At 51.7% G+C, this 25658-nt stretch overlaps 1 protein-coding gene across 1 annotated transcript in view; it reads right to left on the bottom strand.

Annotated features, from left to right (window-relative positions):
* IGSF3 (immunoglobulin superfamily member 3) overlaps nt 1-25658 on the bottom strand; it is an 82570-nt gene that overhangs the window by 24598 nt on the left and 32314 nt on the right. The window contains exons 3-5 of the mRNA XM_032196011.1: nt 6152-6562; nt 4700-5089; nt 2619-3020 (exon numbers count right to left, since the gene is read on the bottom strand). Of these exons, the coding sequence (XP_032051902.1) occupies nt 2619-3020; nt 4700-5089; nt 6152-6562 (1203 nt within the window). The remainder of the gene's footprint in view (nt 1-2618; nt 3021-4699; nt 5090-6151; nt 6563-25658) is intronic.

Genomic DNA, 25658 nt, shown 5'->3' with positions numbered 1-25658 from the left:
CAGATCCCTCTCCACAGGGCTTCTCTCCAGCCTCTTGTCCCCACGTCTGTATGTATATTCAGGGCTGCCCCTACCCAAGTGCAGGTTCTGGCACATGCTCTTGTTAAACTTCATGCACTTGGTGGTTGCCCAGCCCTCTAATGTGTAAAGATCTCTCTGCAAGGCCTCTCTACCCTCAAGGGAGTCAGCAGCTTCTCCCAGTTTAGCATTGTCCACAAACTTATTTAGTACACCTTCAAGTCCTACATCCAAGTCATTTATGAAAACATTGAAGAGAACTGGCCCTCAAATGAAGCTCTGGGGAACCCCACCAGTGACTGGCCACCAGCCTGATGTAACCCCATCTAGTATAAACCTTTGAGCCCAACTCATTAGCCAATTGTTCACTTACTACATTATGTATTTGTCTAGCTGTATGCTGGATATTTTGTCCAGAAGGACGCTGTGAGAAACAGCATGGAAAGCTTTGCTGAAATCCAAAAAGATTACATCAGTGGGCTTCCCTCAGTCAGCTAGGTGGGTAATCTTGTCATAAAAGGAAATTAAGTTCATTAAACAGGACTTTCCCTTAATGAACCCAAGCTGGCTGTGACCAGTGACTGCATTGTCTTTCAGGTGTTTTTCAGTAATTCCCAGAATAATCTTCTCCATAATTTTACCAGGGAATTTATACAAAAGGACAGCATCCACACATGTAAGCAGGCACATTTTGGGCAAGACCCTCCCCCCCCCCAACAATACAGCAGAACCTCCTCACCCAGCCTGCCCTCCTCTACCCACAGATTTCAGAGTGCCTGCCCTTTCCTTCCCATCTGCCAGGGACTAAAATCCCTGCTGGGCTCTTGAGATCCTCAGAAGTTCAGGGACATCTGGTCTCATCTGACAGCACATCTCTCTTGTGGCTGTTGCTTCACAACCACAGTGTCGATAGATTTATGGGTTTGAACATTATCTGTGCTGGTTCAGCTAAAGAGTTTTTTACCCTGCCAGACTGGCAAACGATTAGACCTTAACTTGAAATGTGAGTGTCACTAAATTTACTGCATTTTTTTACTAGCACTTTCTGTAGCAATAAACCTCTCTTGCTCTTTCTTAGCACCTTCCATTATAGTTTCTTGAGACACTTCAAAAGCATTACTCTCAACAAAAAATATCAGATTCAGCAGCAAGAAAACAATATGAGGTATTTTCATCACTAAATGTTACTGAGCTACTACAGCTTTGTTAGTTATAGAAAGAGGACTTTGGAATGACTTGACAGAACGTGACAGTCAAATTTCTCTGGGACAAGGGACAGAGGTGGAGGGACAACTACCTTCAAATTCCATCTTCTGGAACTGCTGATCAATTTCCAGTATCTTAAATTTTAGCAAGAGTGAAAGTGACGCATTTTAAAATCTCATCACTTCATCTACCACTGTACTCCCTGCTTCATCCCAACAAACCTCAACGAGTTGCAAAGTAAAGAGAATGGCCAACACATGGACTTACAAGAGGCCAAATGCCCCTGACCTCAAGACAAAGACGCTGCTGAAACCAGCTGAGAATCTGCCTTGAGTTCTTTACAAATTAAAGTCCCTACCTGCTCTTGAAACCGATAGAGCAATGGTTTCTAGCTCTAGACAGAGCAGCCTCTGAAAGAAGGTCAAAAGTGAAGGGGAGGAAAGGGGAAAAAAAAAGCAAGATTTTAATCAGAATATGATATGACTTTAAAGTCTGGTCTCACACATCTTGCCAAATCTTAAGATTAATACTGTGGATAATTGAAAAAAAAATCTATCTTGACTTTTGAATAGCTCGCACTAATTGTTTATAGCTCTAGCATTCTGCAAATCAGGGACCTTGCAGGGATATTCATCAGTTCTTCGGTCTCCTGCAGAAAACTTTGGGAACCTGTCCAGGGCTTAATATAGCAAGGCCTGAGTGAGACCCAAGTAATTCACAATCTATGCAAAATCTCTAATGCCCTACATGCCCTCTCCTAAATTGATGTCATTTTGCTGTGTTTGAACCAGAGGAGCTATTTGGCAGAGCAGAGTACCAGCCACAACGATCACAGCCTCTAGTTTGGCTCAGTCCTGGGTCAGCTGCTCAGGGCCTCTCAGCAGAGGCAGTGAGGACCGGTCCTGATCCACAGCTCCCAAGGACTTCTGATGCTGTTGGGGATGCTCATGATTTCTGGTGGCTGGGCCAATAGATGCCCTATGTTTTGCTCTCCCAGTCTGGTGAGCTGAGACAAGGTTTGCCCAGAGCATTCAAGGAGGATTTGACGCCCACTGGGCATTGATGGAGCACCACCATGTCACTTCCCATAGCCCAGGCCGTTGGGACATGGTGCCCCCTTTCAGCGTTGGCAGTCTCTCTCCTCGGCTCCCATCAGCCATCCCCTGCTTTGCTCCTGCCACAGCCACCCCTCAGGTTTTGCCCTCAAATGCAACTGGGCACACAGACGTTTTGCACCAACCTTCACAGGAGCTGCAGGTGGGCTGCTGGTGCCTCTGTTTCACTGGCAAGCACAGAGTGCTGAGAGCAGCCCCAGGTATTTGCAGGTGACCTCCTGGATTGAGCCAGGCTTGCAGGGCGCATGGCCCCACAGCCCCCACACCTTGAGTACTCACCCAGAGGAGTGATGGACACTGGGGTACCAGCGTGCCGCTCCCCAACCATCTGCCACTCCCCATCCAGTGTCCGCGTCCACTCGGCCACCCGGCACTCGTAGTGGCCCTCGTCCGCCCTGATGCTGTTGAAGATCTCCAGGGTGAAGGAGCCGGGCCGGACCTGCTCCATCTGGATGCCCCCGTAGCTGCTGCGCTCAGCATACGATGGGCCGGGCTGCAGGGTGCCGTCCCGATCCAGACGCACGATTTCGCTGCGCCGGTTCTGCTTGTCCACCAGTTGCCAGGCGACAGAGAGGCGGCTTTGGGGCCCCACGCCTGAGCGCACGTTGCAGCCAAAGCGCAGGCTCTCCCCCTCCAAGACACTGCTGGCGTTGTTGATAATCTCCAAGGAGATGCTGGTCTCTAAGGAGAGAAACGCACACACACAGGGGAGATGATACACACTCGGCACTTCTCAGTCTGCAAGGACGCTGCTGGCCAGAGAGGTGTTTTACCAGGTGCAGGAAACTGCCCACGCATTTGGGTCCAGGCACGTCTTAAGTTCATGCGTGACCACATCCAAAAACAGTCTGTGGGCAGCGAGCTGCTCCTGGTGCCTTGCACACTCAAAGCAGGTGTCGGCCAAAGCTGGGAAAAATCTCTGCCTAGGGCTCAGGAGGCATTGCCGCGTCTTCTGTTCGCAGGTCCAGGCTGGGGTCTCAGCAAAGCTTGAGGGAATTTGTGCTGCTACAACATGCACCACATGCAACTGGCTCTGCCAAAAAAAAAGCTTCCAGCTCCCTGGGCTTTTCAATTCGTGTCAATCTGATTACCATCTTGCCACGTCCATTTCTGCAACACCTTTCGGGAGAAGCTTTCGCAAACTCCCATCACTCTCAACACTAGAGGTAGCTATCAGTGTTTGGCAACATCAAAAAAAATGTTATCCTGAGCTTCCCAGAGATGCTACGGCTTGTTTTTCAGAGATACTGAGTGCTGGTTACTCCTGCTGTCTTCCGTTGGAGTTATGGACACTTAGCACCCTTGAAAAATCACGTTTGTTCCTAGAGCTGGTGATTTACGAAACCTCAGGAATGAAATCTGCCTGAAAGGTGGCTTTGCCTAAAAGCATTGCATTTTAACAACTGTCCAGTGCAAGATTTCTAACTGATTTTCAATGCCAAACAAATGAGACCAAATATTGGTAGAAGAGAAAAGAATTAGAATTTCTTTTGGAGAAATGAGGAGGAAAAAAAAAGCTTGAGGAAAGGGCTGCATTTCCCTACAAGCCTAAGAGACAGGAGACAAACGCTGCACAAAATCCTCTGTCAGCTTCCCATCTGCTTGGTCAAACCCTGCAGCTAGTGTAACCTGGGCAACACTTGCCTGGTTCTTCATGCTGCGGCTACCTGAGTTTGAGAGAGCAAAACGGAGGAGAAATAAATCAGCTGACCCTCTTCTCTCACCCTGCCTTTCACGTCTTTATCACATTTGTCTGATAAACACAAAAGGCACTCAGGCGGGCCTCTGGCAGGGCTGTTTTCACCAGGGTTGGCAGACACACAGTGACCACAACAGGGCTCCATGCTGAAGAGCAAACTGGGGCTTGAGGAGCAAGTGAACCTTGGTTTCTCCTAGTGCAAGGCGCAACCCCAGCGCCTTGTATGACAGCTGAACAACAGGCACAATCTGCAGGAACCCAGCAGCTCTTAGGATAAAGCAGGGACAAGCCACTCTCCCCATTATGCCTGCTGAATACTTCAGGGCACCCAGCTTCGTGCAGAGCATAGAGGTGTGAGGAGCAAGCCAGAGGCTGTCACACGGACCTTCACCTCAGGACCACAACTGCCAGGTTGGAGTGATCACCAAGGTGGGGACACATTTCCCCACTCACAAACCTGAGCAGCACAATCCCCTTGCTCTATTGTCCCCCTCCCCTAAAAAAGACTTGCAGTTGGGATTTCAAGCCTCCACAGCACACAAACCCTTATCCTCCCCATTCCCCTTCCGAAGTCTGATTTGGGCTGGTCACACCACAGCCTCACCAGCTAGCTGCCCAGCAGAGCAGCGTCCCGGGATGGAGCGGGCAGGTCTCTACTTACTGAGCGGCAGGACGGTGATGGGGATGTTCTTGGGCCGCTTGCTCTCCTTGTCAATGAAGTCCCCCGTCACAGTCTTCTCCCGCTCGGTCACCCGGCAGTTGTACTTGCCACTGTCCTCGAGGCGGAGGCGGTAGATCTTCAGCACAAAAACGTTGTCGCTCTCTTTGGCTACCTTGAGCTGGCCCAGGGCCTCGCGCTGGGCGAACTCGTTGTTGAGCACCGGCACGGCGTTGGGCCCCAGGCTGGCGATGAGGGAGCTGTTGAAGGCCCAGGAGATGGAGAAGTAGCGGTCAGGGACATTCTGGGCCTCCAGGATGCACCGAAACTCCACTGGCTCGCCCACGATGTACGTCCGCTTCTCCGTCTCCAGCCGGACACTGAACTCCTTATCTGGGGACAGACAGACCAGCTCACGTCAGCACGGCAAAGCCCACCTGGAGAGCAACACACCTCACGCAAGGTGGCTGCAACCTGCCAGACCCTATGTGGTCACTACCTCTTGGACACGTGCACCTCCAGGTGGAGGGGTGAGAGGCTTGGTTTGGCTGTAAGAGGCAAAAGGTATAAGACCTCCCCACCCAAATTGCCTTTTCCCCAGCCTTTCCTCCTGGGAACAGCTCTGCTGTGACACCGGGATCCAGCAGCACCATGGGATGTGAGCTGGAGCCCAGTCCTGCTTGCCCCAGATTGCTGGGGCTGAAAGGCAGGGCTTTTAGGGATATCAGAGAGGACAAAAGAGCTCTTATTGGATTTTAGATCCTTAGCAGGAACCTGTGCTGCTGGCTGCGAGAAGGATTTTGACTTGCAAATGGGCCTCAGGCAATACAGAAGTGTTTGCTCAAAGTTTTAGTTTAAATTTCTGATGTGTCACTCTTATTTCCTCACTTCCCCACATCCTCATTGCCTGTGCTAGCACCAAGTGCATAAGGTGTATGTAAGCCTTAGCTCCCGCTGCAGCCCAGACACTGGCTATGTCAGACAGCAGGGGCTGCTGCCAAGCCCCCTTGCTGGGGTGCGATAGAACATACCACTGCTCCGGGTCTCAGCAGTGCCACGTGAAGGGGACCTCACTGGGGTACCCAGCAGCGAGAGACCTCAGCAACCCTCCCAGGAACAGCTGCTTTCCATGGGTGCACCCCAAGAGGCAACTGGGCTTATCTGTGGAGACCACAAACCCCACTGTGGAGTCAAGAGAGAACCACAGTGTGAAACAGTCAAGTCCCTGACCAGGCACGGCTCTGCAGGCCTTGCTCCAGCGTTAGGTGTGACGGGACCTGGGGCAGCTCTGCAGCTGGCCTTGCAGACCCTCTTATTTAGATGGTAAAAGCTGTGGTGTGCATTGCTCCCTGCTTGGGTCAGCACCTGAGTCACCTAACAACGCACAGCCCCGTTTTCCACCTCTGCTTCCTCCCACCACCCAGACAAGCAAGGAAAGAGAGAGGAGACACTGACCAGTGGCTTGCACGTTGACAATGGTGCCCTGAGAGCGCTTGCGGGTCATGGCATACCACGACTTGTCCGGGTCCTGGATCCACTCAGCCGCCTCGCAGTAGAACTCGCCTTGATCTGATGGGTGGAGGTTGTAGATGGTGAGCTTCGAGGTGGTCTCGCCCACCTTGTCCAAGCGGACGTCCCCCGTGGCCTGCCGCTGGGCGTAGCTGCCCCCGGCCCGCAGGACGAAATCGCGGCTGAGGGAGATGACCTCCACGGGCGCCTCGCCGCCTCGCTGCCGGTACCAGGCGATGGAGACGTGGCTGTGCTGGGCTGTGCTCTTGGCCACCTCACACTTCAGCTCCAGGGAGTCGCGCTCCACCTTGTGCAGCGTCTGCGGGACCGCGGTCACTCGCAGCGAGTCGGGGATCACTGCAGCGCAGGGGGACGGAGAAGCACAGCGTTAGGGTTAGGAACCCAGGAGAGGGTGTTATGGTTGCAATTAATCACTAGGACTAGCAAAGGCCTGTCAGCTCACACCTAGCCCCAAATAAAAAGACAACCATCCTCAAATACCTGCAGTCCATGAGCGACAGCAGAAAAGATCACACAGCTGGATTTACAGCGAACAGCCACTAAAATTAGGATGAAAAAAAAAACCCTGCAGCACCGCAGATTTGCTTAATTTTAGCAGGAGGTCCTGCTACTAGAAGGCAGGCTTTCTTAAAAAGAGCTATTTATGAATTTTGCTGTCTCAAGAAACATCATATGGAGAGGATACGGCAAGCCTCCTTCCCAAGTCTGCAGACAAGGCAGCGCCAGTGAACCTGTTAATGCCCACGGTTTCACCATGCACCAGCGGAATATAATTAACACATCTCAGCTCAGTTTCATTGACAACACTGGAGGATCTGACAAAATTGGTTACGTTGCCAAAAGCTGCATCTGTTTCATTCAGGCGCTGCTACGGAGAGCAATCAGTTGCCCTGAGGACAACCGCTGGCATTATTTATGGCAGGAAATTCAAAGCAGGAGAGAAGGAAGAAAAAAGCCACAGGATGGAGTAAATGAAAGGGAATTTTTTCTCGTCCAGCTCAGCCCAGAGCATTTGCTTTGACCAAGCGTGTGTTTCTCAGGGAATTCACTGTCCCAAGAGGGAAAATACCTGGTAAGACTCATTTACGGCCAATTGACCTCATCCCTGCAGCCACATCTCCTCCTGCCTCCCATCCCCTCATCCTCCTCGCCCAGGCTCCCCATCCCCTGCCCACGGGCAGCAATAGCCTCTGGCCACGCCGTCCCACACCAGTCAGGAGCTGCCTTGCTTCTCTCCCCTCTTCCCTCCAACTCCAAGCACAGCAGTGATCACGGCCAAACTCCCCAGCTCACCACGCCTGCACGAGGAGATTTACATTTCTCATTTCAAACCGTTCCATATGATTTCCAGAGCGGTGCAGCTCCTTGCTCTTTGCCCTCCAGTCACGGGCTCTCGTAACTTTATTTTTACATCGGGTAGGTAAATTAAACCCAGTCACCATCTTGCTGGAGCTACTTTCCCACTGAGCTGCTTCAAAGGCAGAGCTCCCTGCTACACACACCAGCCTCCCTGTGCCAGTATCTAGGGTGAAAGCAGTGCTCTGGGAAGAAAGCCTGCCCATCCTCCTTCACGCAGCCAGTCTGAGAGCCCTGCAAGGCACGGAGCCGCCCGCTCCCCGGGACGGCAAGAGGAAGCCTGTCCCAGCACGGGCCCCATGCACAGCCTGCGGCAGCGGCTGCCCGGGGAAGTGCAGCTCCCACGGTGGGAAGGGAAGAGGGGAGGACCACGGCCGTGTCTCGCTTGCCACCCCATTCCCCGAGCTGCTTACAGGCTGACACAGGCACCGCTTTGCCAGTTGGACTTCATGTTTCCAGGTCATAACCTGGAGGGAGGGTTAGCATCTCCTACACTGCAGCTATTGCAAAATGCATTCCTGGAGAAAAATCCGGAGGCGGTGGCGTGCTGGAGGCTGTAATTTGACTATGATAATGCCCAACACACTGCGTTGCACTCCTTGTGCTCTTTTGGTTTAAAATAAATAAATAAATAAATAATTCCAACCATATCCTCCCCACTAGATGAATCAGTATGGCCTTTGGGGTTCACGCTGCCTTGAGGCTGTGAGCTTGAACCAGCCTGGCGTGGGGATGCTCTCGGCAGACTGCCTTCACAGCCAGGAGGACCGGCTCCCACCCTTGCCCTCTGTCTCACCCAGCTCCTGCTCCTCTTTCCCCTCCCTCCAGCATGCCACCCAGGAGCCTGTATCACGCTTCCTCCCAAACCCAGCCTGGCATCCCCCTTGCTCCCAGCTGGCAGAGAAAGGCAGCATCTCCTGCTAGCCCCTGAGCCGCCAGCTGCTGCAGAGGGGGTGCTCGCAGCCCCCAAGTTTTAAGAGCTTCTGAAACATTAAACGTCGATATTGCCACTAGAGGGTGTCAGGGGCCCAGCCAGGGACAGTCCAAGTGTCCTGCTGCCACGAGGAGGAGGAGGAGGAGGAAGGAGCAGGAGGTGCTCCCCTCTCCCCTAGTGCACACAGCTCCAGCCAAACCCACCTCAGATACAGACACCTCAGTAATGTGCAAGCGAGGAGCACCCGGTGAGCTACGCCGAAGTATTTACAGATTGGGAACCAAGGTGTCAACTGTAGGATAAGGAACCGGCTGACATTCACCTGGAGCAGGGACTGGAGCTCCCTGGCCCAGACTCAGTACACAACTCAAGCTCTCCAACATGCTCTCCTCCAAGCCCCCAGGACCAGCCCCATTTCCAGATGAACTCCGCCTCACAAGGACATAGACGACCCGAGGCGTCCTCGTTCCCTGGGCTGGCTCTGGTTTGTTCTTAGGTATCCAAAACACCAATCACCCCCAAGGAGCAGGGCTGCAAAGCCGTTACAAGCTGGACACAAATCAGAGAGCTACCAACGTTTTGTGTACTCCCAGGCAAGCAGCAGACCTGCCTGGGATACCATTTCCTTGTTAGGTGATGCACGAGGAGCAACAGGCTGCAAGCCAGAGGCCCAAGCTCGTAAAAATCACCACCACAGCAGCCTTACCCTGCAGGCTCTTCAGGAGAAAAATAACTTACGCGGGGTAGGCAGCACAGCTACACACAGCTGTCTCGCGGGCCAGGCAAAAACCCGCCAGTTCCTTCTTCCCTTGGGTTTCATTATTGCTTTTACCCTCCAACACGCTTTAGGGGCACTGCATGGTGCTACCTTGTGTCCCCAACTGCCCGCTTCCTACCGTCTGGACAGAGCTACGCTTGCCAAGTGTCAAGTGTGAACTCTTTAGGAAGAAAAAATGCGCACGCTCCCCACTCCTAGGGAGCTGCTTTTGGCTGAGAAATGCTGCTCTGGATTTTACAAGGAATTAGTGCAAGAGTTATGTTTCCATCTGCCCCGTGACATCTTGCTGCCCCGCGGGGATCCCAGCTCCGTGCCACCAGCCTCCTTCCCCGACGCCTCTGGTTGTGCTCGCAAGACAGAAGCAAGCTGCTCAAGACGAAGCGCGGTGCCAACGCCACCACTTTGGAGGAGAGCACTGGCGGGCACCAAACAACAACACTAAGGGAATGTCACCTCCACAAGGGGGTGAAACTGAGTACATCACGCCGCTGGTAATGTTCCCGACCTGCCTTAGCTTTAAATCCCGAAGAGAAACCAGCAGGGGCCTGGGGTGTACCTCAACTCCTGCACCACACCGGAGAGCGAATTCTCCCACAATTCGGAGAATTGAGCTCCTACAACAGCCCACCCAAAAGGTCAGCTCAGAGAAAGCAGCAAGCCTTCCCAGTAACAGCTCCGGATCCGGCAGCCCAGGGAGGGAAACGCTCTCCAAATTTCTCTTCCTCACCGACCTGCACGTAACCACGTGTTTCTGGTACCACGGGGAAAACGCACGACAAGCGTTAATAATCTGGTTGGGTAGGGGATTACTTTCCTTGGGTAGAGCCCAACCTGCACCGTCTTGTCTGGGACACGGGGTTGTCAAAGACGGCTTTAAAGGGAAGGCGGCTGCGAAGTACTGACCCAGCTGCTGCCAGCAGGCAGCGGGGGAACCGAAGAGTTAAGTAAAATGGCACGGCAGTTGTTTCACAGCAGCAGCAATAAATCCTCAGATTACAATAGTAGCCTTGTTTGTACATTAATGACTGGCTGGAGTGATTACCCCGAAAGAAACGCATCTCTCAAAGCAACTGGACGAGTTCAGGCAGCCAGTGGGAAAGGGTAGAGAAAAAAAAAAAAAAAAGAACACAAAAGAAACAACAAGAAGTAGAAAAACGGGGGAGAGAGAATCAGATAGAGGACATGTAAACTCGAAATTAGGTCAGCTTCCCCTCTCGGGGCCTGAACTTCTCCTTTGTTGCTGCCGGCCCCGTTAGTCACACCCGCCTGCCCCACGCGGCCCTCGTCAACGCTATCCATCCCTCGCCCTCCTCCTGTGCCGTGGGAGCAGGGTCCCATTGCACACCCTGGTCCTGCTCCAGGACATGCTTCATGCCCGAGTGACCCCGTCCGTGTGCCCCCTGCGCTGCGCAGCCCCTCTGCTCCTGCTGCAGCTGAGGTGGGGAGCAGGGGAGGCGCCTGTCAAGGAGCCCCTTCGCCTCTCTGCACCCAGCCAGTCCCAAAACACTCCGAGGAGCATCTGGTTATTAGGACGGCTAATTTAAGTGGAGAAGCTCAAGTGGCCTCATTAAAAGAAATTAAAAAAATAATCACAAAATACACACAACCAAGGATCCCAAGAGCTGGGCACGTCGAGGGGTACAGAGAGCACAAGGCCTGCCTTCACCTCCCAGCCACAGCAGTGAGGGAAACCTCTAATCCCTCACACATGCACACTTCTATTTATTTATTTATTTTTGCAGTCTTGCTCCATGGCTTTGCCTGTGCCCCCTGTCCCCCTTCGAGACCCAGCCCTGCAGGCAGCTGGGCGACAGCCAGCAGAGGTAACTGGCTCCGGCAGTGAGTCAAGGTGAATCAGCTCCCAAATCCCTCTCTCTCCCTCCCTCCTTCAGAAACTCACCTTTTTGAGGGTTTAGCACTCCCTCTGATCCCAAGCCCGAGAGCCACCGGTTAGCTCCTGCAGCTTAATGCAAGCCTAAGCCACCGCAAATACAAGGGCAGAGCACATCGGCACGTACCTCTTTCACCCTGGGTTAAGCTGATGTGTTTTACTTAACAACACTTGAGAGCTAAGAGCAGGGACGTGGGAATTTTCTGTGGCTCAGCTGGCACAGGGTAACCTGCTAAGCCCCAGCCTCCTCGACCCACAGAACAGCCGGGGAGAACAAAAAAATACCCAGCACGAGGAGCCGACACAGCCTGGGCTCCTCTGGAGCTGTGCAGGCAATGCTGTCTTAATGTTTTACACCTCCGAAGCCGCAGGTAAGAAATGATAGAAGTGGAAAGCTTAGAAAATCCTCTTTTCAGCAATTTTAGTTTAAAGCCTTATTTCGTTCAGCCCAGCGTACTCGGGGTGGGCAGGCAGGCAACACAAACAGCTGTGCAGGGAGGGAGCCATGCGGTGCCATCTCAGAACAATCACGGCCCGTCTCAGGCCATATTCCCCGGGGGCTGTAACCACGTTTGTGGTGTTTCAGGCAGGTGGGCCATCCCTCCCCACAATCAATTTTCGAGGAGGATTCTCCTCTCTCTCTCTCCCCCCGACTGCGTGCGGAAGAGAAAGAGCAGACCGGAGATAAGAGCGCGGAGCTGCTTGCAGAGATTAGCGCCTGCCTTTCAGGAGCCCGGCAGAGATCACACCGAAGGTCAAGGGGAGCTTGTTAAGAGCTGCGGTTCCTTCATTTAGGCAATCACGAAGGGTCTGAGTCCTACCAGGTTCCTTTCTCCCGCCTGCCTCCTGGGACCCGGCCTGTCCCACGTGTCGCAAAGCACAGGATCAGAATTTCCCACGGAAAAATATCTTTGGTGGAAGATAACCCAGGCCAAGATGCACTTGGGAGAGGAATCCTGAGAGCATTTTTTAAATTAAGGACTCTCGAGGCTCCAAACTGAGAATATGGATCCCTGTGCCTCGTATCTAGTGCAGACCAGCATGACTCCTATAATCCAACACATTAACCATCAGAGAGGCACTGATCAGTGGAGGAGAGCATTTCGCATCACGCACAAAAGTCAGTAACACGGGTGGGCAAGCAGTGCTTGCTTCCAAAACGCTGGCCCTGGATCTCCTGCCCCATCCCCTCTAAAACAGCCTTCCTACTGAGCACACAAGCAGAGCATTTCAGTCCCCGCAAACAAAGCACTGAAGGAAGGACGGAATTAGGTTTTATTCTATTTTACAGCCCTAATTTCCGTTCAGCCCCGGTCTGGGTCTTAAGTTCCCGTGGGAAGATAAAGTAAAGACGCTGGCTTTCTGCTGCACGGACGGGGAAGGAGAAATGAGAATCTCGTCTCTTCATGCCTGTCTCCAAGCAGATTGCTGAGAGACACAGGGTGGCACATAAATAGAACAGAGAAAGTTTGGAAATCTCAGAACAAAAAAATCCCCTGTACAAACTAACGGTAGGAATCTCGTCTAACGGTCCTGTTCCAAGTACGGGGATTGTTTGCAACGCCTCGCCCAGCCATACATCTCCAGCAGACAGCAGGCCATCTACCGAGCCACAGGGCAGCCTGAGCTGGGGGATTTCTGGCAGCTGGAATGAAGGACGTTGCTTCTGCTGGATATTTCCAAGCCACCGTCTTCCATCGAGGTTTTGGCAGCCCCGAAGTGTTATTGTGAAGCTAGCACCCCCGTGATGAATGAAAGGCACGGTCTGGCTCTTGCAGGATGGAGTCCAAGCCCTCCAACCACGAGGAGCACCTGCTCTCTTCCTGCACTGAAGACTGCAGGAAACAGAGCTGAGACGAGCAGTGCAAATTCAGCCAAACACCGTCAGACTTCTGCCACCAGATAAAGGCTGCACTGATAAATCCAGGTAATGTCCACTACTGCAAATCCCTTTTCCCAAAGATGTTCTTTCTACTGTACTTCTGTAATTTTGCCTCTTACACACGTGGTGATAGCAAGCTCTCCTCTTTAAGCTCTCCATGCTCCCAGCTTCTTCTAGTTCAGGCAGCGGTGGTCTGGGGAACAGGGGATAAGGACAGGAAGACAGGACCCGAAGTGCTGTGCTTGGAAGTGCATTTTCAGACTGTGTAAAGCGTTCTCCTGCTCCAGCATAGCAATCAGCTACTCTGGAAAAGCTACTCTGGCACACACAGCCAGCTGACTTTATGTACGAGTGTGCTTGCCATCTTTATATTGAAATTTTTTAAAAATATTTTTGTTTTTATATTCATTGATCTGGGCATTTCAAAGCACCCAGTGCCCTTCCCTCCTCCCAGATTTCTGTTGACCCCTCTGGTTATCACCACGAAGACAGCTGGCCACCACCAAGCTGCTCGCCCTGTAGAAGAGCACTGACTACAAGATTAGAGCAGCGCCCCTCACAGCTACAGAAGGGGACACCACTTTTCCCTACAACCTGTGCTGTGCTTGAAGGCGATGAAGACGACAGGCGGTGGGAAAGCTGCGAGCAAGAATCAGTTGACAGGAACAACGAAGGCTCTGTCATGAAGTCCTGCATCGCCCTGGCAAGGCACACAAAGAAATCCTTCTGCTCACCACGTCTCCAGCAGCAGCTCCTAAACCAGGCAGGCAGAAACTTAACAGTTCCTGCTGTACAAATTATATATTCTAACTATTTTTGTGGCTTATTGGTGCCTCATTTCACAAAGATCAAAGGTCCTGCGTTCTGCCCTTAGTGAGCTTCTTCACAAGCCAGCAGCAAAGCCCTCCTTGCAGCTGCATCCTGCCGTGGCTCTTGGGCTGCTCTTATGTGGACGACTGTCTGAGGGAAATCTCACTGCTAGGGAAGAGTAAAAGCTTTGTGCAACCCCAATGAACTCACACTGACAGCAGACTTAGCCACAGAGCAGCCACCAGGTGGTCTCCCACAACAAATGCTAAATGCTGAGATGCAGCACCCATTGCAGAAAGAGCTAGACACTTCCTCTGGCTTTACAGTCTCTGGTCGCTTCTCAGCCCCGTGCCAATCACCGAGCCCTGCTGCTCATCAGGAGGTCCCCACGGGGCGAGGAGCCCCACAGAAAGATGGCTTGCTCAGAGCCAGCAGCACAGACACACAACTGATGGTTACGGACAGAAGGCAAAAGTTTGGGTCTCGCAAAATACATGTAAGGTCTTCTAGAGGTCAGTACCCCAGATTTTCTAGGATATCCCAAGTCCTTTGCAGTACAGAGCCAGGAGGCGTTTTAAAATAAACAGTCAGGAAATAAACTGTGCATCAAAATAAAGAAAACAAGTTTTTGGTGCACCTATTATTAAACCCAAGGCACAGACTGTATCAAAGTAATGCACTGCAGCAAACAAACAAATGAAAAAAGCAGCAATGAAAATAAGTCAAGAATAAACTAGTAAATAGGAAGTTTCCACGATGTCTCCAGAGCAGGATCAATACCACTGGCTCCTGCAGAATCCAGGATTTTATTTATAGTGTTTCCAGCCTTCTGCCGGTGAAGCTACTGAGCGAGAGCCAAACGCAGCTGACACACTGCTGTCCCCAGGTCTCCAGACAGCTCCATTTTTCCCCGTCAGTGCCTGTTTCACCACTGCATCAGAGTGCAAAAGGCGCTGAAAGCTGTCAGCTTCCCAGCTGCTATTTGCTACCCTGTAGGTAAATGGCAAAATGACCAGCACGGAGCATTTCACTTGCGTGGTTGCTTCCGTGCGTACCCTCAGCAGAGGCAGGCTGCGGAGCTTCACCAGCTGAGACACCAGCCCAGGAAGAGCAGCAGATGCTCCGCTGGCTGCTGCCTGCTCAGCGGGCTGGGGAAGGAACAGAGCAAGGGAAACATCGCCAGCTCACATCAGCCCAAAGAGACTCTTGAACAGGAACAGGGAAAAGACAGGAGACTGCAGACTTCTCACCGCAGCAGTGCCCTTGGACAGCGTCTTCTTGTATCACTACCTTTTATAACTTTCTCCTGCTGGTAGATATCCTCAGGTTAACATCTCCCTACAGACATGCAAGCTTCAAGGAGACAGGAACAGGAAAGGATTTCCTGTAAAGCTTCAGCTACTGATGTTTCCATCCAGAAATGCCACCAACGCTGCCTGATCTCCGCCTGAAGCTGAGCCTGCTCAGAGCCCGTTCACCCTCTCCAGCTCTGAGACAACGGCTTGTCTCACAAGCACCTGTAAAGTTTGAAAGCCCAAGACCTCTTGTGCAGATGCGCTACGGCATGCAAATAAAGAACATCTTAGGAGCCTGATAAGATACACAGTCTTGCATCACCCTTGCTCTGTACTGTCTGGGGGGGGAAGAACTTCTCACAACTGCCTGATCCAAGTGGCCTTTTTGCAAGCAAGTAGAACTGGAAATCAACACAGGTCGATCTGGAGAATTATGATTGATTAGTCGATGAGAGCGATCATCTCGTTGCTGAAAGCAGAGGACACCAATGGCAAATGGTCAGAGCAGATTAATTATTTAACTCATGGCAGGTGCATGGACCCACAACCCATTTAATAGGTTTTCTCCTGCCACACAATGGAAGCTTGACTGATCCCACAATTAGTACCACCCGGAGGCACAGGAGCCAGCTAGAGCGCAGTCCCTGAGCAGAGCTTAGTACCCAGGAGGTGAGGTTTGATGTTTGCAGTTCATGCTCTGCGGGAGCATCACCATTCTGCCCCGGGTAGAAGAAAAGCAGAGCATGAAATGACAGCGTGAGCATGCCTGCCTGCCTCTCACCTAACTTTAGAAAGTGGCAACTACTTTGAGAGTGGCTAAAGCTCTCAAACGAACACTGAGAGATGGAGAGCAGTCTCAGAATAACATCTCACAGGTTTCATGGAATAGCTGGAGAAGCACAGGAGATACCCACCACATACAACTATTTCTCTGAGGAGATGAATGCACTGTTTGTTCAAACCTCAGATACCAAAGAAGTAACCTGGAAGACAAGCACGGGAATATCCCATTCAAGGAAAAGCAACTTTATCAGCTACCTAGGAATTCAACCATGAAGCAAAATAAATAAATAAATAAACCAACCACAGGAAATCAAGCTTCACTAGTCCCTCTACTTGCATTTTTCTTCTTTCTTTTATGAAATAACTCTTACCAAAACTCAGCCCGCTATCAGCTACTCTTACTCTTCCCAAAATTCAGCACGCTATCCTGTCTAAACCTGGGGAAAGCATTAATCCACTTATAAAAAAAAACCACCACAACACCCTACACCAACGGTAGACCCAAGAGCATTGTTTTTGGCACAGCTAGGACATGTCCTCCCAGCTTGCCTATCGAAGTTTTGTACCCTGTAAGGCAGACTTACAAAGTGGGGGTATTTTTAAAGGCTATCATATTTCAAATCATGGCTAAATTCCTGTAAACACGACCTTCAGAAAGGAAGAAGAAAATAGCTTTTGCCTGTTCCTTTTTCTGCTACACTAAAAGAATGAGAAAGATTTATTTTTTCTTAATTATTCTGTATTTTTTCCAGAACCCTTGCTTGAGCACATTAGGTATTCAGGTCTCCTGTGCCCTGGCAGACTCCAGGGTGACCAAAGAGCTCGTGGTACCACGACAGCGCAGCAGGAAGAGTGGAGAAATCAATGAGGGAAGAAGTTTCTATTGGACTCTCAAAGCTCCCAAATCCTGTTTTTTTCCTACTTACAACACAGCTGGGAGAAAAATTCCTTGCGAAATACTTTCCATTTGCAGCCAGTTATGGGACATATGGGATATATATATATGGGAAAAGGGCTTACACCTGAGGTTGCAAACAGCTTGGCCAGGCTGGTGCTTCCAAATGCCACCATCCTACAGCAAAATGAATTACACAGCACCACTGCGTCCTACTTCCCCTAAAATAAACAAGCTGGGAAATGATCAGAAAAGACAAAAAAATGACCCTTGTTTAAGAAAAATGTTCATTCTTCCAACCATCACTAAAAAAACAAAACACAACATAAAAGAGACAGAAAGCCATTTCCCCTTAGAATTCATTGCAAGTTTATTTGAGTACTCGATCATCCCCAGACATCCTGGATCTATTAAGGACTGGTTTATGCCAGAAAAATCCATGCAAAGTGATTTCAGTTAAACTAATGCAGCCTCTTATACTTGCACGTTAAAACAGTTTTACTGCAGACTTCAATCCATGCAGTTTACTTTGAGAACTTAAGGAGTTTAAAGGTGCCCACATGGGGGAGGGGGTATTAAGGCTGTGGAAAGGATACACAGGACGGATCCAAAACTCACTGCCTCACACGGTGCAAGAGAAAGGCCAATGCCTTTCAGGTCACCAATGTAAATCCAACTGCTGAGAGCATCCCAAAACAACACAAAAAGATTTTGAAGATAAAATTCCTAGGAGGCTGACAATCACAGAATGGTTTGGGTTGGAAGGGCCCTTAAAGCCCACCCAGTTCCAACCCCCTGCCGTGGGCAGGGGAACCTCCCGCCAGACCAGGCTGCCCAAAGCCCCATCCAGCCTGGCCTTAAACACCTCCAGGGATGGGGCACCCACAGCTTCTCTGGGCAGCCTGGGACAGGGCCTCACCACCCTCTGAGTGAAGAATTTCTGCCTTATATACAATCTAAACTGACCTTCTTTTAGTTAAAAACCATCACCCTTTGTCCTGTTGCAACAAATACTCATCCTTTCCCTCTAAGAGCTGCTGATGTGCCCAACACCACACCGAGCACGGCCCTGCACTGCCTGCAGTTAGATGTGACACATCCTCATGCGGAGCATGAACAAAAATGCACCACCGAAGCCTGGTCTCCACCAGTCTTCTACTTCCTTCTTTTAAGCTATGGTCAGTCAGGTCCTCGTGACTCCTTGAAGGAAAGGAGTCATGCATCTGCTTTCCACCCTACAGTTCATAACTGCTGACTCTGTGCTTTTGTTAGTACACCGTTCATATAGATTTTAGGACAGGACATCCCAGCAAACTGTGCACACTGCCTCCTTCCTGAAGTGCCCCCAGCCATCCTGCTGGGACAGAGCCCAACAGACCACAGCATGGCAAACAGCCCTCAGGAGCAAAGAATTGCAAGGTTTGGGCTTGCTTTGTTTTTACAAAGCCCCCGGTACCCGTCACATATTAGAGGTGATTATGGAGCTTCTCTGCTGACATGTTCAACAGCATACACCTTTGAAAACCTCTTATTTCCCTTTTAAGTATTTCTCTCCTTCCTGTCTTCCACTTTTTTTTTTTTTTATTGTTTCTTTACAGGCTCCTCATTTACCTTCAGACCCAACCATTTAATTTTTAATAAGAGGCTTCACTGTCTATCCCCTGTCTCTTCAAAGGCCCAGCTTTATTTTTCTGCCTCTTCTTGGTCCCCCCTAGCCTAATTGTTATCATTTCTAACCTTCCTTTGCTTTCTTCTCCCCTCTAATCTCTCCTTGCTCCCATCTTCCCCTTCTGAAGTAAGTCCTTTTCATCCCTCACCTCCCTCTTGCCCTCAGCCAAGCATCCAAATACATGTGGAGCAAGTGTAACCAAGCATAAATATGAAAGGGATCCTCAAATTCTAGCAAAATGCTTGCCCCTACCTATTCAAATATTTGACTTACAATGATTAAGTGCAAGAAGATCATAAATATTTTTTTACAGAGCTGTGCAGGTCTTTAATAAACCCCAGCTTCTGCCTCAATGGCAGCCAGGACTGCAGTTGCTGAGCTGTTTCTATGCATTACAGGAGATTTGCTCCAAGGTAAAAGAGAGGGATGCCTGAGCCAGGAGCTTGAATTATAAGCAAGGAGATTTCATTCCCCTGCTGCTGCTTGATTGAAATTCAATGCCTTCCTCTCACCTGCCTCTTTGTTATGCTAACCTCTCCTGGCTGGCCAAAAAGTTCCTGTCCATGCTGCCACCAAACCTGGGGAACTTCATCTTCCAAAGTCCAGGCTTGCTGGATGCAGCCCAGCACGGCCTCTTACAGGGCATATCCATGCCATGGCCAGCAGCTTGCTGCCACCCCTCCTCAGGGCAGGTAGGTACGGGGGTGTCACGCAATGCCAACATCAGTGCCAACATCAGGTGAAGTCGCTGCCCTGTGAATGCCCATCAAGGAACATGGCAGGTTTTACACAGCACTGCCACAGCATCCTCAAAAGCACTGGGTTTGCAAGGGGTGGATTAGGACTGGAGCATGAAGTCTTCTCTTACGGTCTCCCATTCCTAGACGGAAGGCTGCTGCAAATAAATGGTAGCAAAAACTTCACTCCTTGCCAGCCAGGTGACCAAACCTGGCTCAAAAAGGATATTTATCTCATTTTCTGTGTTTTGACTTGAATTTCTGCATGGCCTCCTGGGCTTTAAGCTAGCTGCTTACGCCTGCCCCCACCACAGAGATGCCATGGGTCACCTGAAAAACCTTTGGTGAAGACTTGCTGTTCTGCTCCAGAGCTAGCCCCATACCCGCTGTGCTCCTCCAGCCCCATCTCCAGCTCCCATCCTTTCTCCACAAGGGAGCACATGCTCGTTTTTGGCATTCCACAGGAAAAGCAGGTCCCACCAGTGCAACGAACCTCACAGCAGCAGGCTGCGAGCGCTGGTGAGAGCAAGTTTTGCAAAAAAATGCCCCCAAGCCCCTACACCCCCCTCCCAGTGCTCCCCAGATGCTCTCCCAGAGGGCGGAGCTGTTTGCTGGGACCTCAGAACGGTCTCTTGCCAGGAGGAAATAAATAAATGAAATAAAACACGCCCGTGTGTGGGCTCATGCAATTTTAATCAAACTAATGTCTGCAAAAAGGGGGGGATCGAGGGGCGGAGGGGGGGAGGGAGGGATTACGGTGCCACTTGTTCAAAGCACTCCCGTTTATTCCACATCTGCGATCCCTTCTGAGCTCCCAACAGCAGTGAGGAGCATGAGACGCACAAAGCGAACACGTCGCGCGTACCGAGCTGTCTCTTTGTTTTAGTCACTGTCTGCAGCTAATGTCAGCGAGAGAGCACTCCTGGGAGCAACGCTTCGGTGCAGCGCCAGCTAATTACACACTGACAAAAGCACCCGGGAGGGGGGAAATGAGAAAGAAAGGAAACCGAGCATCCTAAAGAGCAGAAAACGGACTGGAGATGGGAGCGGGGAGCCCAGACCTGCTTCCCACAGGGCCAGGAGATGGAGTTACACATGGGATGCAAGGAGCACGCCCTAAACCAGCACATCGTCCCCTGCCCCGCAGAGCTGTGATTGCACTGAAGGACAAAGGATACCCCAAAGCTGGCAATGCCGATGCTCAGCTACCTCATGGGGACGTGTAACACTTGGTAACACTCTGGGGTTAGATGTCCTCTACTCAGTGCAACACCTCCTTCTGAGAGAGCTGAGAGCCACCTGCCTGGGACTGGGCAGTCAACAGGAGCAGATCCCCACAGGGCTTTGGTCTGAGCTACCCCGGCCCCGGGCACTGCTCACAGACAGGGATTAAAGGCAGGGAGATGAGAATTTCAAGCACGTATCGGGCAAACCCATGTGCATTCCCCACAGCGACAAATAATTGGGTGCCAAGGAGGAGATTAACCCTGCGGACCAAAGAAAACAAAGGCACAGGAGCCGGCCTGCTTACGAAGCTGCTGCTTCTTCTCCCAGACGAACACAAATCTCTCTAGCCAGGATGAAGGTAGCACCTGCACGAGAAATGCTGACTGCTGCCAAATAAATACAAGCCTCCGATTTTACGTGGATCCACAGCAAGCAACACCAAGATGTTTGTGACAGCTGTTGTGGTGGTGAGCCCACCCGAAGCTGTAACAGGACATGACTGAGCAGCACCAGAGGCCGCCCCTTGCTATCAGGCAGATGTGGCCACCCCACATTTGGGGAAGAGTTGGGAAGAGGCTTTCCCCACAGGCTGCCAACTAATGACCATGAGAGATGTCTGTGTGCTGCCTCCTTGACAGGCAGGTGTGTCATGACAGGCTTCCAGTGACACATCCCTGTCACGGCAGCATGGTGGCCAGTCAAGAGACCTGCAGTAACGCCACCCTGGGCTGTGATCCTGTCACTTCTCATGAACTTAACCATGCCGGGCTCCTGATGGCATCTACCTGCATGCTGGCTGTCCCGCTGCTCCAGGAGGCCACCCCGAGCAGCAGCGCTGTGTCCTGGCCATCACCAAGAGGATCGGCATTTCTCTCCCGACAACTTCAACTAGCAGATAATAAGGGATGGGCTGGGCGGCCCACAGGGACCCTGTGGCGGCTGGCTCGGACTCATTGAGCTTGGGCAGAGATGGAAAATGCCTTCTGGACACTCAGGGAGGGGACCAAGACAAGTGGAGGATTCTGGTGTGGCCTAGGGCACATGCCATCTAAAACATCTTGTTAGCACAAACCGGTGGCTACTACCCAGCTTGACTTAGCCCTATCAGCCCTATTAGCCCCCTCAGCACACCACAGGAGGGGACAAGTCCATCTTCCTGCACGGACGGTCTGCAAAACCTGTAGAAACTCCCTGCAGCCCTGCTGCGGGTGCACGGGGCAGCTCAGCACCCCAAGCCAGCACAGCACTTCTCTAAAGCAACAGGCCCGGGCTAAGCGGGACCCCACGGATGTGACTCTAGGCACCCACCCAACCATGTCTACAGTCTCCCAATTCCTCCTCTCCCCTTCTCTCTGTCGACATCAGGCCCTTGTCAGATGCCTCTTGAAGCAGATGAGATCTGACAAGCCTCATGTCTCTGAGGATGACCGGGCAGCAGACGCCGCTCTGGCCACTGATAGAGGGGAGTGGAAATGATCTGAGAGCAAAGAGTGCCGGCATCTCATTACCCACCGCTCGCCAGCCCGCGTTACTCATAAAGTCACTTCAAAAGGAGCTCCTCAAAGCATGCCGGCTCTGCCTCCTACTTCCCAGTCACAAGGGGAGAGGAAGAAAGGGTGGGCGGCAGTGCAAAGGTAATTACTGCATCCCGATGGCCCTGATGGAAGACTGCACTGAAACCTTGCTTGCCTGCTCTGGGGTCAAGAGCCTGAGTCAGCCACTAGGGCACTGCTGAAGGACACATGAAAAGGGTGGGGAAAGAGCCCCCACATGGTCCCTGCAGCAAAAGGCCTGCTGGAAGTGGTGCCCATGTCTCCAGCAGTCCTGGATCCTGTACCCCAGGAACCAGCCTGGAGGCAGTAGTCCCTCACGCGCAGGGACATGCCCTCATCCCCCAGGGCCACAGCTACTCAGTGTTCAAGTGGCTTCGGCTGCCAAACAGCTCAAGCAGGGCTTTTTGGGTGGCTGGCATTGCTCCTGACTGCTTACTCGATAGCTGAGCTCTGCACAGGTTTGAGCTCTGTTCCAGCTTTCTCCTCCTTATATTCAAGCCCGGCGCTGCCAGGTGGGCCATCCGTAATGCACAAATGTCACCTGCCATTCTGCAAGGCATTGTGTCAGAGGACAGGTGGCATTTGTACACCTGAGGGAGCTCAAAAGGTGACAACGCGGTGCCAGAGGGCCTGTGGTCATCTGCAGCACACTGATGCAATTCTTCAGTGGATAACAAGGCTCAGGCGCCTCACATTAACCCTCTAATTTAATGAGAGCCTCATATTAACCCTCTTAATTAAACCTCTAAAGCACATCAGCTTGCTGCTTTGGGACCCACATGGGGTTTCCACGCAGCACACGAAGCAGTACGCAACCAAGACTCCACACCTTCTGACCTTCTGGGAGAAGACGTTTGGCACTACAAGTTATAATTGTGACACGTGTTTGGTAAGGAACGGATTTATAAATGCCTTGCTCTCTCAAAGAGGCAGGTAAAAACGAGAATGACAAGGTCTGAGAAAGCAAGTGCTTTTCTCACACCATACCCAGGACAGAGGCACCTCTCACCAGAAAATCCTGCCCACTGTGCTGCACCTTCCCTAGGCAGCAATCCCTACTACAACATCTCTTTGTGGAGCCCTGAGTTATCATTTTAAGCAGTAAGGAATAAAGCCCTACAGGGCTCAATCTGTTGAGAGAGTCAAGGAACCAGAGCGGGATGGAGCAGACACCGAAAGGCATCTGTCCCATTAGTGCCAGCGCAGCCAACACCCATCGCTTGTGGCAGAGGCTCGCTCAGCGCTCAGATGGGGAGGAAAGCAAAGGGCAGGCAAAACCACCATCCTCTCAGCACTGTAAAGCACCTTTGTTCAGGCTCAGCCCTCTAGCTTGGGCTCTGCTCCCTTTGCGGGCTCTCTAGAAACATCTCTTGCTGATGGCAAAGGGGCGGCTGATCCCTCCCTTCCCGTCAGCATCCTCTGGAGCACTCCAAGGGCTAGGGATGCTGCACACCATGGTTCCCCGCTGCTCTTCTCTTCTGAAGGTGGCAGGGAAACCCTACAGTGGGGGCAACATGTCCACATAACCATGATGTGGGGCCAAGGCAGGCAGCCAGCTGCACCAAACCCCAGACACATGGCTGGCTCTGGGGTCGGAGGTGGGGAGATGCCACCCCCTCCTCAAGTGATGTGCATAGCCCGCAGCTCTCCTCCCCATTACATCTCCTACTTACAAGCAGCTGTTTGGCAGCATTACTAATCAGTGCCGCGTGGAATAATGTTACATCTCCCCCAGCACTACTCTGTTATCTTCTTTCTTTCTCCACCTCCAGCTGCTGCTTTCCTTCCACCACCCCCAGACTGGAAAGCAATAATACATTCCTTTGCTTTATCCAGGCTCTACTTTTCTAATAATGTAAACAATTTACTTATAACCCATGCAAAAAAAAATTAAATACAGTTAAACCCACTTAAAATAAATACTTGCTGAAGGAATATCAGCTGGAGACTGCTCTCTGACTTATAATAATCCCACTGCGCCCAGGGAAATCCTCTTAAACCTATATCAGATAAAGACTGTAAAACTGTTATAGGGCTAAACTGGCAGGGCAGCCACAGAGTCAAGATGGAAAATGTCTCCTCCCAGCTTCTCCATACTGAGAGGCAGTCCCATCCCCATCCAGGTCAGGCATCCCTCTCAGCACCCCAAGAATTTTCTCCTGTGCAGGAGCATCGGACCCATGCCGCATGGCAGGAGGCAGAGGAGGGGGAACAGCACGTCCCACCAGGCTTTGGAGGGGCTGGAGGAAAGGGCAGGGAGCCCCAGGACTCACAGCCTGTCGTGGAGCATTGCTCTCCTGTTCCCATCCACAGCTGGAAACATGGAGGCAGGCAGATGTTGGGTTAAATAGGCTTGGAGGCTGAAAGCAAACAAGCACACATCACCTTCTGCCAGTCACACTGGACTGAGATTTTAAAGGATATTTAGGCCTCTGCACAGCCCTGCAAGTGCCCAAGTGCACCTGGGGCTTTGCCGTTCGCCACCAGACCTACCTTCAATGCCACCTGAGAAAACCATTGGGACTGACAGCAGGAGCAGCTGCCCTCGCCCCTCCGGGCAGCAGACCGACAGGAACGCAGAGCAACCCAATCGAGGGGACTGGCATCATAGAGCAAACAAAGCAATCCCCGAGGGAAAATGGATGAAAAAGGAGGAGTGGGAGGAAGGAGCAAGCACAGCAAAACCTCCCCAGGGAAGCCGCAGGAAAAAAAAAAATTGGGCAAAGAGGAATGTAATATTTTTGCTGGTAACAGAAGAGCGGCCGGCTCCGTTATGGGATTTCTCAGCGCTGCAGCTGGCTGGAGCTGCAGGCTCCGTCCTCCACTTTCAGAGTTCACCGAGCAATTGCTACGAGCGGGGACGGCTGCCATATGCTGCCAGCTGCGCTCGCCTCTACCGCCTTCCCCACACAGCGCCCAGAGCCCGTCCAGAGGCGCGGGAGCAGAGCATCCTGCACACGTCAGCCCAGCAGAGCTGCCAGCAGGGTCCATTGGCGAGGCACAGAGAGGGTCCCCAGGGCAGAGAGCTGCCAGGATGGCCCCATACCTGTCACATGCAGGGGTGCACAAGCGGAAGAGATGGTGCCCCTTGGCTGCCATCCATCCCGGCTGTTATTACAGCCAGAAGAAGCATGAGAGCCTCCACTGCCCTCCCTCATTTGGGGAAAGGAGACTGGGGGCAGCCCAGAGCACACAGGAGGTAAGCTAATTTCAGGACGGGAGGTGGCATCAGACTGCTTCTGACACCAGACGGTCTTTGGCTTCCCATGATTAGCAAGCAGATGCTGACCTGAAGGAGCTCCCTCACACACCGAGTTCACCCGCTTGGAAAGGATGCCTAAAATCCCAAGTAATCCAGCTGTGCTAGAGCTGGCCTTCAAATGCACCAAGATCCCTGGTTAAAGATTCTTCTATCACACCTTAAAGCCATTCTTTCCCTCCTGTCAGCACTTAACACCTAGATGTTACCGGCAATCTACAAAAGCAGCCTATACCACCCATTGCTCCTCTCACAACCAGGGACTGAGAGGCATCCTATAAATAAAGCAGGCCATTCAGGACTACCAAATACTCCATTTTACTGGGAACTGGCAAAGCACGCGGGAGAAGAGCTGGCAGGACG

This window comes from Aythya fuligula, chromosome 1 (assembly GCF_009819795.1).
Source record: "Aythya fuligula isolate bAytFul2 chromosome 1, bAytFul2.pri, whole genome shotgun sequence".
In the NCBI taxonomy this organism is placed as follows: Eukaryota; Metazoa; Chordata; class Aves; order Anseriformes; family Anatidae; genus Aythya; species Aythya fuligula.
Note: the sequence above shows the minus strand (reverse complement) of the source record. Positions and strands in the feature narration are given on the sequence as shown.